This window comes from Cheilinus undulatus, linkage group 8 (assembly GCF_018320785.1).
Source record: "Cheilinus undulatus linkage group 8, ASM1832078v1, whole genome shotgun sequence".
NCBI classification, from domain to species: Eukaryota; Metazoa; Chordata; class Actinopteri; order Labriformes; family Labridae; genus Cheilinus; species Cheilinus undulatus.
The window spans coordinates 1394408-1406964 of NC_054872.1; the positions used below are offsets into that span (position 1 = coordinate 1394408).

Sequence of the window (12557 nt, forward strand, 5' to 3'; positions counted from 1 at the left end):
TCATTTAGAGGTTCACTGACAGAAGTGGAGTTCACTCTGCAACTGAGCCGCACACGTCTGTGACTCTATCGATCCGTAATCAAAGGTGAAACTTAAAACAGAGTCATGTAAACCTCTACCTGCTGCTGAATTTGGTTTTTATTAATGTCGCTTTCATGGCCAGAGCAAACAGCCTCCTGTACTTTAGAGCAGTGGTTCTCAACCATGGGGTCGGGACCCCATTGGGGGTCGTGAGACACTGAGAGTGGGTCACCAGATGCCTTAAAAAAAAAAAAATTTTTTTTTATATCACACTGTTGCCACTTTACACCCATTGTCCCAAATGTTAACCCTTTTGTTCACTTTTTAACAACAATTTTGCCAATTTTTGCACATTCTTTGCCACTTAAAGCCGGTTTTAGTCCATTTTAAACTCTGTCCATCACTTTCTTCTGCCTGTTTTTGCCACTTCTAAACCAATTCTTGCCACGTTCTGCCTACTGTTGCCTCTGTTGACCCATTATTGCCTCTATCAACCATTTTTCACACCTCTTTATGCCAGTTTTTGTCACACTTAACCCATGTTTGCCAGCTTATATCCATTTTTCATCCCATTCCACCTATTTTTGTACTTTTCAGCCATTTCAAATTCCCTTTTAGCAATTTTTGTGCCCGTTTTTGCCACTGTCCCCTATTTTTGGTTATTTTTGCCACTTTAAAACCATTTATGTTCTTTAAAAATATGCTGATGCTGATGTTTCCTTAACTGTTGTTTAAGCTTGTGTAAAGCTGCCCTCACTGAAACTGAGGTCTTTGTACTGAGGATCTCATAAGGCAGTGATGCAGAAAAGTGGATCAGACTATTGTTGCTGACAGCCTCTAACAGAGTAGTCTTTGTTTTTTTAACACCATAATCAGTGGCTGTCTCCTTGCATTAAAGTTGTTTCAGGGTTCTTCCTGAGGGCATCGGCTGACTTCTGCTTGTCAGCTGTTCTAATGGAGAGAGAAGGGTTAAACTTGGTGCTGTGCAGTTGGAGCTGTGGTGATCTGTGTGTGGAGACAGATCATTTTACTCTGAGAGGATCTGCATCATGTTTAACGTACTACTCCACCGGGTCAGGCCGGACTGCTGTAGGCTTTATGGCTCCACTCCTCACTGAACCTGCACAACCTGCTAGACCAGGGGTTTCCCAACCTTGGGGTCGAGACCCCATTGGGGGTCGTGAGACACTGAGAGGGGGTCTCCAGATGCCTTAAAAAGCTAAGAATATTTTTGAATTACACTGTTGTTACTTTACAACAGTTTCTCCTGATTGTAACCCATTTTTATCACTTTTTCTCCCCAATTTTAACAAATTTTTGCAACTTAAAACCCATTTTTGTCCATTTTAAACCCTTTCCACCACTTTATCTGCCTGTTTTTGCCACTTTTAAACCAATTCTTGCCACTCTCCGCCTATCGTTGGCTCTTGACGCATTATTGCCACCATTAACCACTCTTTACCACTTTTTTAGTCACATTTCACAAATTGAAAACCCGATTTTTGCCAGATTCTGACTATTTCTGCCTCAGCTAACCCTTTTTTGCTTGTAGTTTATATCAATTTTCATCCCATTTCACTGAATTTCACCTATTTTTGCCACTGAAATGCCATTTCAGCCACTTTTGAATCCCCCTTTACCACTAAATGTGCCAGTTTTTGCCATTTTTGTTATTTTTTTGCCACTTTTATTTATTTATTTTTTTGCATTTCTAAGCCATTTCTGCTATTTTTAAAATCTAATTTCACCACCTCTGCCAAGATTTTTGCCATTACAAACCAATTTTAGCTATATTTAGCTTACTGTAATTCTGTTTTGATTTACATTTCTAAGAGGTCTGCTTACTACACAAATGAATAAAAGTTTATTTCTTTGATCAGAGTGGTTATTATTCAGGTTAAATATAAAATACCACAGCTTAACTTTACAATGGACCAGGATTTTGCTGGCCCCCAAGCTGACTGGGTCCCAGAAATCTCTCCAATATTTCCCCCTTAATCGACGGCCTCGTCTCCACATGACTATTCTAGATGTTCATGGCTGTTCAGCCACCTTCAGGTTCAGTGGGGGTCCCCGGTCCCTGGCACCTTCATTTGAAAAGTTTGAGAAGTCCTGAGCTAGACAACAGGAGAAAGTTTCAAGTGGCCCACCATCTTTCAACTGATTGCAACCACAGCTGAGATTCTGCGTGCTGCATGTGCAACAGTCAGCTGAAAGCTGTGCACTACGAGGCCACATCTCACCAGGCTGCTGTCTGTCATTGCTTGGGTCATGTTTAAGCATCATCTCTGACAGCGGCACGCCCTCGAGATGAACTGGCTTCTGCAGTTGAGCAGTGGTTCTTAGCCTTGGGGTCGGGACCCACTTGGGGGTCGCGAGACATTGATAGGGGGTCACAAGATGCCTTAAAAACACTAAGAATACTTTTAAGATAACTCTGTTGCCACTTTATGACAATTTTACCAAAATTTAACCCTTTTTTTATCACTTTTTAATACCAATTATGCCAATGATAGCACATTTTTGTCACTTAAAACCCATTTTTGTCTATTTTAAACCCCTGCCATCACTTTTTTTTTACTTGTTTTTGCCTCTGTTGACCCATTAGTGTCTCTATCAACCCTTCTTAACACCCATTTTTTACCCATTTTGACCACAGTTAACCCAATTTTCCCAGTTTATATCCATTTTTCATTCCATTCCACCGAATTTCCACCATTTTTTTTGGACTTTAAAGCCATTTCAGGCACTTCTTAATCCTCTTTTACCACTTTTTGTGCCCATTTTTGCCATGTTCTTTTAAAATCCAATTTCACCACCTTTTTTGATTTTTTTTTGCCATTATTAACCAATTCTAGCAATTTTAAACCCATTTAAATGATGTTTTACACTAAACTTTTTTTTTTCATCTACAGAAGGCTGTAAAGAAGGCATGTTTATTATTCAGGTCACATATAAAATATGGATATCACAGCTTAACTTTACAATGGACCATGGTTTTGCTGACCTCCATGGGCCCCCAGTTTGGCTGGGTCCCAGAAACCTCCCCCTCTATCCCCCCTTATGGACGGCCTTGTCTGGACCCTATTCTAGAATGCTTCTGGCTGTTCAACCACCTTCAGGTTCAGTGGGGGTCCCAGGTCTCTGGCACCTTTATTTTGGGGGTCGCGGGCGTAAAGGTTGAGAACCCCTGCCGTTGAGAAGCATGGGTTCAAGTCTGACTTTAAGGTTAAGTTACATTGGCTTTCCATTTGAAACCAGGAAGTTAGGTCCACTTTCTCTATGCAACGTTGGGTAAAAATTTCCCAGCAGATCAAGGACAACCTTGGTGTTTAACGGATAAACTCCCACCAGTATCCCTCTGGCGGTGCAGGTCATTAAACCATGAACTCTTCGTCGTCAGATCGTTTGCCGGGAAGCTCCAGACAAACAACACAACCCTCTGTTGTGTTATTGCACTGATGTAGAAAGGCTGTGTGGGCTGAATGGCTCAGAAATGAGCAGTGAGGAGAGTTACAGTAGAAGCGGGATGGTGGAGATGGACAGCAGAGGGGGGAGGGGGGTGTTAGTGGGTCATGCAGCAGAGCAAACATTAGCAGAACGTGTGGCCGTGGTGCAGCTGTGTGTTTCTGCCAGCTCTTTTATTAAACTGCCTTCAGCGTTCCCAGCATTCCCTCCAGAGTGTCAGGAAAACAACAAACACACAGCTCAGGAGTTTTGGGAAGTTTTAGACCATGTTAGATACAATAAAAAACAGTTTCTGGAGTTTTTCTGGAGGTCATTTGAGATGGTGGTTATAGTCTAGCTTGGATCCATGGTGACAGCAGAATTCCTCACGTTTCTTATCTCGTTGTCGCCATTGGGCCTAAGTGAATAAATGCAAAGAAACCAACCCTTATCTTCCTGCAGATGATACGTCATCATGTCATTATTGTGTGATGCTCCGTTAATTGGCAAACAGAGGATTTATTTCAATGATAAACTATAAAATCAAATATTTAGCATATATTTTGTTTCATTTTTAGCATTTATCCGTCTTTGCCATGAGAAATAGTAAGAAATTCTGCTATCATTGTTTAAAACAATGAAGAGATGAATGTCTAAAGAAGCGTTCTTACCTTCTCCAGTTGTGCGTTCTGTTTGGACTTGTAGAGGAATTCTCCCACGGCCACGAACACCGAGAGGACGAGTCCGGCGGCCAGGACGATGAAGATCCCGCCGATGTTCTGCACCCCGAGGGCGCTGGCCTCCTTACTCTCCTCCTCCGGGCAGCCGTTTCCTCGCCACCATTTCTCCTTCATCATGTGCAGCTTCCCTTCCTCCTGGAGCTGCAGGATGGCAATAGTGATCTTATCTCTGTACGGAGAGCCTGAAGGATCAAAACACACAAGGTCAGAGCGAGAAGGAAGCAGCATGAGGGTACGGACGGGAGGACACAGATTGAACCTGATGATCGGCTCAGGTTTGAAGAACTTCACCTCACACGTTAAAGACGGTGGAAGTCAGAGAGGAGAGGCAGAGAAACGTGAACCTGCATGAAGACTGCATCAAATATTTATGCACCTTCTCCTAAGTCAAATTCAGGGGCTTTCAAGCACCTCTCTGCCATTTTTTCAAGCTTTTCCAGAACCTTCAGATAAACATATAGTTGAGCTATTCTCTCCCAGCATGCCCTCTGTTTTCCTGTGTGCACCATGTAGTGTTTGAGTGCAGCAGGAGGTTTATCCTCAGATAGAGCCCTGATCTCTGGGTTCCTTACATCACTGTTACTCTACCAATGAGCCAAACTGTTGAAAAATACCTTTGCAAGAGCCTCAATCTGAGCGGTGAAAAGTGGCAACAATGGATGGCAAGAGGCAAAAATAAGTTAAAGGTGGCAAATATGGTCAAAAAGGAGCAAAAAAGCCAACAAAGGGGTTGAAGGGGAAAAAATAGGCAGAAAATGGCAAAAAGGTGGGAGAAATGGATAAACAGGAGAAAGAAGTAGCATTTACTGACAAAGGTACCAGTAGTGATAAAAGTAGCAAAAAAAAAAAAAAAAAATTCATGTAGAAAAAAGAAGAAAAACGTGGCCAAAACTGGATAAAAGTGGCAGAAATGGATTTAAAGTGACATTAAACAAGTTAAAGGTATCAAAAATGGAGGGAAGTTGAAAAAACAGAAAACAGCAAAGACTGGGTGAAAAATGGCCAAAATGGTGAGGAATGACAAAAATAAGTGGACAAAAATTTGGCCAAAAAGTGGGAAAAATGGTTGAAAGGGGAAAAATAGGCATAAAATGGCAAAAAAAAAAAAATAAAAAAAAGGTAAAAATTGGGTGAAAAGGGGCAAAAATGGGTGAAAAAATGACCAAAATAGGCAAAATACAGCAAAAAGGTGGAAAAAATGGGCAAACAGGAAAGAAAAAGTGGCATTTACTGGCAAAGGCAGCTAGAATGGGCCAAAAAGTAGCAAAAAAGGGGCTGAATTTGCATAAAGCAAAAAAAAAAAAAAAAAAAATGGCAAAATGGATTTAAAGTGGCATTAAAATTAGTTAAAGGTGTCAAAAAAGGGTGAAAGGGGGAAAAACAGTTATAAAATGGCAAAAGCTGGGTTGAAAGTGGCAAAAATGGTGAGGGTTACAAAAATTGAGTGAACTAAAATTGGCACAAAGCAGCAAAAAGGTGGGGGGAAAATGGTAAAAGGGGAAAGTAGGCATAAAATGGGAAAAAAAAAAGTTTGAAAAGTGACAAAATGAGTGCAAAATGACCAAAACAGGTTAAAAGCAAAAAAGGTGGCATTTACTGGCAAAGGCAGCTAGAATGGGCCAAAAAGTGACAAAGAAGGAGCCAATTTGCAAATAGCAGAAAGCAGAAAAAAGTGGCCAAAACTGGATAAAAGTCTCAAAAACTGCAAACAAGGGTGATGGAAATATACAGACAAAAAGAAGCTGACAGTTAAGTTTGATCATTTAAGCCGAGTGTATAAGAGTGGGAAACAAACGGATTTATGTGACAGCAGATAGATCATTTCTGGGGTCAAAGTTTTTGTTTTTTAGGTTTTCTGGGGCATAAAGAGCCAGAAATCCTCACAAAGGAGCCACAAGTTGAGTTTCACTGCTTCACATCATGATAATACCAATAACTGTGATGTTAACTGTCACTCTGATAGCCTCAGACACTGATTATAAGGAACAGCATGTAATGGATGCTTTAAAACCAGCATCTAAGCTGCACAGATGCCTTTGAATAAACAATAAATAGGTATAAATACTATAAATATAAGACATAGACAGGGTGAAAATAAGCTCCACTCATAGACCACCCCTCCTGTCCTCTATAAGCTGTCCCAGTTGTCTCAATAGGAGAGAATAAGCAGATTTTTATAGTGTAAGAATGAAAAATATCATTTATGAAATATAAGCAGTACATCTGAAACATCATTGTTACTGATGAGCTCTCAGTGGATCATTTTAACTGCATAAAAATGTGTTTGCTCTTCTGATTAGCAGACCTTTCACTACTGGCAAATGCTGTTAATTGGTGTTTAGCCTCATGTGTCCCATATTTACAGCAGTGTTTGTAAATGTGATTAAGTTACTGCTGATTATATGCCAATATCATTCTCATATTCACAACCACTTTGTTTCTGTCGCAGAGCTGACCCCTGTTTGAGAGCAGGTTTCGTTATTCAGAACACGGGAGGATAAAGGCGATGATCTGGGATCCTAGGAAACGTCTGAAACCAGTGCCACATTTGGAACCGTACGTTTCATCGTCGTTTCAAACGTACAGTAATACACAAGCACACATCCCAGTCAAGCTGCACCAGAGTTAGCTGGTTTAAAAAAGCCAAAACCAAAGAAATAACCAGTTTAGGAGATTTAAAGGCTTATCCAAAGAACCCAGATCACTCCAAACAGACAGTGCCTCCATCATTACACATTCATGGTGCGGTTCTCTTCAAACAAGGCTGAAGAACAGCAGGAAGCACAGGGATGAGGGAGAGTTAGTCCGTTAAAGCTCAAGGTGGCGCTGCACGCTGCAGTCATCCTCACAACATTCCTACATCCATCGGCTATGAGCCCTCCACTCTACAAAAAAGTGACTTTAACCTCAGGAGAGGAGGGGATCCAGATCACTAATGACTGAGTCCTGCAGACCTCCTACTACAGGTCTAGACAGGTGAAGAGAGACCAGAGTCTAGAGGAGCCTAAGACTGGGCTAAGACGCTCGCTGAGTCCCACGCACATATAAAAAATCCTCATTTAGTCACAAACGTGCTGTTAATGTAAACGGAGAAACAGGTTGGCTGAGAGAGCGAGGAATGATGAGCCGTTCATGAACGAGCCTGTTCTGCTAAACGACTCTGTAGCTAGCTCCTGTTTCCTTTCCTCCATCCTCTATCCTTATTCAATCCACATTTAAAAAGCCAAACGGGCCGAGCTGAGCCACATGATCTGGATCTGTAAAAAGAGACGGATTAGACTGGAGGATATCAGCTGAGGTACGATCAGAGTTTAATGAGCCAAACCAGGACGGACCCGAGCCAAACCGGACAGCTCTGTGGGAACGGACCCTGCAGGAGTGGATTCAGATGGAGGCTGTTTCTCCACCAGCTTTAAAAGAAGAAAAATTGGTGCCTGGACATTTCACAACTTTCAGGACAAAAGTAGCTTAGAGTCAGAAATGTTTTTATTTTCACACTTTGAACACTTAACAGCTCAAACTCGACCTTTCTGCTAGTTTCTCCGTGAAGAAATCACCACGGGGAGTTCTCCACTGCTGCTGTTGTGCCAGAGTCCCCATGAGTCATGTTGAGACCATCTCCACAGGTATGCTGGTGTACTTGGATCTGGGCCCAGAGTCCTCATATGAAACCACTCTAGAGTAAGAACTCATGGAGACAGAGCTGCTGAAACTGAGCCGCTGCAGCTCCAAACAAACCGTCTGCTAAAGTCGCCTGCTTTTTAGTTGGTGGAGTCCCAGACAGCTGCTTTAGAATATTCTCTGCTGATTAAAAGTGCTGCATCTATTATTTTTTTAACTTTGCACACTTGAAAAACAAAACCAGTGCTATATGAGCTCATCATGAGGAAGTCAAGGTTGTAGGAGCTAGATGTGTCCAGTGAAAATGATTCTCAGCAGATATCCTCGTCATTACAGGACTGAGATAGAAATGCATCTCTGTGTTTATTTCTGCTTTTTTAAATGACTCCAACATGAAAACCTAAACTACTAGAACCACCCAGTGTTTTTTCTTTATCTTGCACAAATGAAAACCCCGCCCACTGCCTCCTGTTCCTCTAATTCCCCTCTTAGAAAGACGTGTGCTGGGTCCATGGAGGGAGAAGAAGTTTAAAACAAATCAACAACAGAGTATGGATTCTAAATTACGGAAGAGTATTAGGGCCACTGACAAAAAAAAAAAGACATTGAGACAATTTTTTTTTTTTCACTTGTGAGAAAAAAGTCAGAATTCTGACTTTTTTCTCACAAGTGAAAAAAAAAAATTTTCGTCTCAAAAAATTGTTTTTTCAGTGGCCCTAATACTCTTCCGTACTAAATAAATAAATGAATAAAGGTATAAAATTTTACCAGTTAAAGTTTTACAAATGAAAGAAAACAAACTACTTCCTCTACCATGAACTACGTGTTCTGCACATCTTCTTTCCTCATGCAGTTCTTTTTCCAACTAAACTAAGACGTCACATTAGTTAAAAAGACAGGACACAAAATCAAAAGTCAAAAGGGATATATATGAGATAAAAAGTAAAAATCGTGAGATAAAATACAAGATTAACAGTAAAAATCCTGAGTTTGAAGGTGAAAATATAAGATAAAATGTAAAAATCCTGAGTTTAAAGGTGAAAATACAAGATTAACAGTAAAAATCCTGAGTTTAAAGGTGAAAATATAAGATTAACAGTAAAAATCCTGAGTTTAAAGGTGAAAATATAAGATGAAATGTAAAAATTCTGAGTTTAAAGGTGAAAATATAAGATTAACAGTAAAAATCCTGAGTTTAAAGGTGAAAATATAAGATGAAATGTAAAAATCCTGAGTTTAAAGGTGAAAATATAAGATTAACAGTAAAAATCCTGAGTTTAAAGGTGAAAATATAAGATTAACAGTAAAAATCCTGAGTTTAAAGGTGAAAATATAAGATTAAAAGTAAAAATCCTGAGTTTAAAGGTGAAAATATAAGATTAACAGTAAAAATCCTGAGTTTAAAGGTGAAAATATAAGATTAACAGTAAAAATCCTGAGTTTAAAGGTGAAAATATAAGATTAAAAGTAAAAATCCTGAGTTTAAAGGTGAAAATATAAGATTAACAGTAAAAATCCTGAGTTTAAAGGTGAAAATATAAGATTAAAAGTAAAAATCCTGAGTTTAAAGGTGAAAATATAAGATTAACAGTAAAAATCCTGAGTTTAAAGGTGAAAATATAAGATGAAATGTAAAAATCCTGAGTTTAAAGGTGATAATATAAGATTAACAGTAAAAATCCTGAGTTTAAAGGTGAAAATATAAGATTAACAGTAAAAATCCTGAGTTTAAAGGTGAAAATATAAAATGAAATGTAAAAATCCTGAGTTTAAAGGTGATGATATAAGATTAAAAGTAAAAATCGTGAGTTTAAAAGGTTGAGATATAACTTAAAATTTAAGATTGTGAATCTTAAAGGTCAAAATATGAGATGAAATTCTAAATTGTGAGTTTTAAATGTCAAAATATGGGGTTAAAAGTTAAAATTAGGAGTTTAAAAGGGTAAAAATATGAGATTAAATTTGAAATCATGATCTTGAAAATTCAAAAATGGAATATAAAAGTTCACAATATGAGATAAAAAGTCAGAATGAAAAGTTTAAGTCAGAATTTCGAGATGCAAATTGAAAATATGAAATGAAAACACAAATTAATTTGTCTCCCTTTCTATCTCATTATTTCTACTCTTTACTCTTTTAATGACTCAACAAAGAATATTTCAAATCTTCAAGGTTGAATTCTCATTTCTATACTGGAGGAAATCTGCAGTCCTCAGACCTGAGCCGGTTCTAATTTAAATATGATGTGATCCTGCGGGCCGGGTAAACCTGCACCATGGGCTGGATTTGGCCCCCGGGCCTTGAGTTTGACACCCCTGGTAGAAGTTTTTGAGTTTTTAGAAACCTTGAACTTCATGTCACAAATATTGCAGCGTAATCTGCACCGTGTTTTGAAAAGTGGGGCGCTTCTTTCAGCCATGCTTGTTTTGTTGATTCAGTTAGCTGCTGACGTCTTTACTCACGTACGTCCAATGCTACGTTCGTGTCCGGTATGGAAAATTGACTACTCTTCCACTCTCTTGCAGTCACAAGGATGCGTTTAGGTACCAAACATGGTACCGTTTGATTTTACGTGAATCAGTACTCGGGAGTACCTATAAAAGTACCGACTTCAGTACCCACCCCTCTCTGCCTCTCGGTAATGCTGATGACGATGTGTTAGTGATGAGCAGGAATCAAAGAGCCAGAGAGACAGATTTACCACAGTACCTTCAGAAATAAATCATTTTAAACAGAGTGACTCCATCAATGCGTCGTCTCCTCCAGCTGCAGCAGTCTGTCACACCACTGAGTTTTCAGCACGACTCGTTGCAAATCTTTGGTTTTATTTTAGCGCTAATGTTTTTTCACTCATTTGCTTTCACCTGTTTAACATAATGAATTCAAACGAAGTCACACAACAGTTTCATAAGGTCCTTTCATCAACAGTAACAATAGGAGGTAGTGACAGAAATGTCTAGGAGGAGCTAACAGACTGAGAAAGCCTCGGGTTCTCTGCTAGTTTGTGTTTTTCCAGCTAATTTCATTGCACATTTTCAACGTAGTTAAATATTAATGCTAATGTTGACCATTAGAACTTCATTGTTCCCACAGGCCCCCAAACACTAAACCAATAAAGTGTCCAGCACATCTTTGGGGCTCATATTTCCCATCATGCCTCCTGTGTTACTTCCTAATTAAAACTGGCTGTCATGCTTAATGCGTGCTAATGTTTTCACTGTGAGCTGGATAAATAAACGTCCCTAAAGAAGGACGTGAAGAACATCCCCACCTAACTATGTGAGATGTCTGAAGGATGCTCCTTGATCCACCACCCCCTCCTCCTGTTTACCCAGCAGCCCCTTCACCTCTCTCCCCTCCCTTTCGTCAGTTAGGCAGAGCACTCCAACCGTTTCCGCTGATAAGCACTCACACGTCGAGATTCCTGATTAAACCTGAACACTGACAGAAAAAACACTCTCCTGGCAGAGTCCCACTCCCCAAACCGCTCGGCGCTGCAGCGTATACGCCGCAATCAGAGTGTTAATGCAGCTTGAATTATTTAAAAAAAACTAATAACACCTATTATCGCAAACACTTAGAATGAACTCTCCCCGGAGCCCCGGCAGGAAAACATGTTTAGATTAGAAAACATTAACAGTTGGCGTGCTCCGATGGAGCGGCGTCAGTGGGATTAGTGGTTAGTATGCAGAGTGGCTTCAGCAGCAGTATTATGTAGTAGACCCAGAAGACCCCAACAGTGACAACCATCAGGCACGCTCCCCCTCCTGCAGCCATCAGCCTCGCGTCTGTGCGGCTGCAGTCACAAGGCCGTGTTCTCTCCCTTTAACATCTCCGCCGTCCTTCATCTCCGCCCAAGGGCTTCTGCTATCTGAATCTTTATTTCAGAGCGAGCCAGCGCGGTTCAAAAGCATCTATCACCATGGAGATGGCGAATATGAGACACACTGTGCTTCTACTCATTCACTGCCATCTACAGTAGGTATTTTCCCTTTAGCTCTGCGGCGGAACAACAAGCCACGACAAAGAGACAGGCAGCCTTGAAATTGGGCCAGCTCTGCCCGATCAGAACAAACGCAGCGCCCTCAGCTGTGATGAACACGAGCGCTGTGTCATGCAGTCGAGACCCGCACCGCACTGTGCCAGCCACGAGTCTGGCGAGTTTTGTAACACGCGTTCACATGAGCATAAAACGGGTGAGCGATCAGATCTGCCTCCTGACCCACTGAGTTGAAAATAGAGTTTCCTTTGTCAGCTGGTTCAGTATCAGAGCTGTGAAATCTGCTGCACTCCATCAGATCCTCCATCCTTTTTAGACCCGGAACCATCTGTCCTCCATGTTTGATACCTGAGGGCTCCACACGCCACATGCTTTTATGCTGAGGTACAAAGAGCTGCTAAATCAGACACATACGGACAAACATTACAGCAGCGATTTTATGGTTCATCCTCCAAAGCCTTCATCCCATCATCCCTCAGTCACAAAGTTCAAGGAGCTGGGCTGCGGCCTGTTGCTCCGGCTCTGTTAGTCCAGTCTAAAAATACGCCTCAAACTCAAACCATGTCAGGACCAAAGAGGGAAGGAGTTTTTCTTAATGCTGCAGAGCATGTTGTGCTGCTGCCTGTCTCATAAACGAGATTGGTAATCTCAGTGAGATTATTCATGGTTAAATAACTGTAAATAAACGCCTGCTCCAGGTCGAGCCGTCCTCCTAGTGGTGAATTTGT

At 40.7% G+C, this 12557-nt stretch overlaps 1 protein-coding gene across 1 annotated transcript in view; it reads right to left on the minus strand.

The window, feature by feature from the left end:
- grik2 (glutamate receptor, ionotropic, kainate 2) overlaps positions 1–12557 on the minus strand; it is a 529835-nt gene that overhangs the window by 41858 nt on the left and 475420 nt on the right. Inside the window, exon 15 of the mRNA XM_041793394.1 lies at positions 4140–4390. Within this exon, the coding sequence (XP_041649328.1) occupies positions 4140–4390 (251 nt within the window). The remainder of the gene's footprint in view (positions 1–4139; positions 4391–12557) is intronic.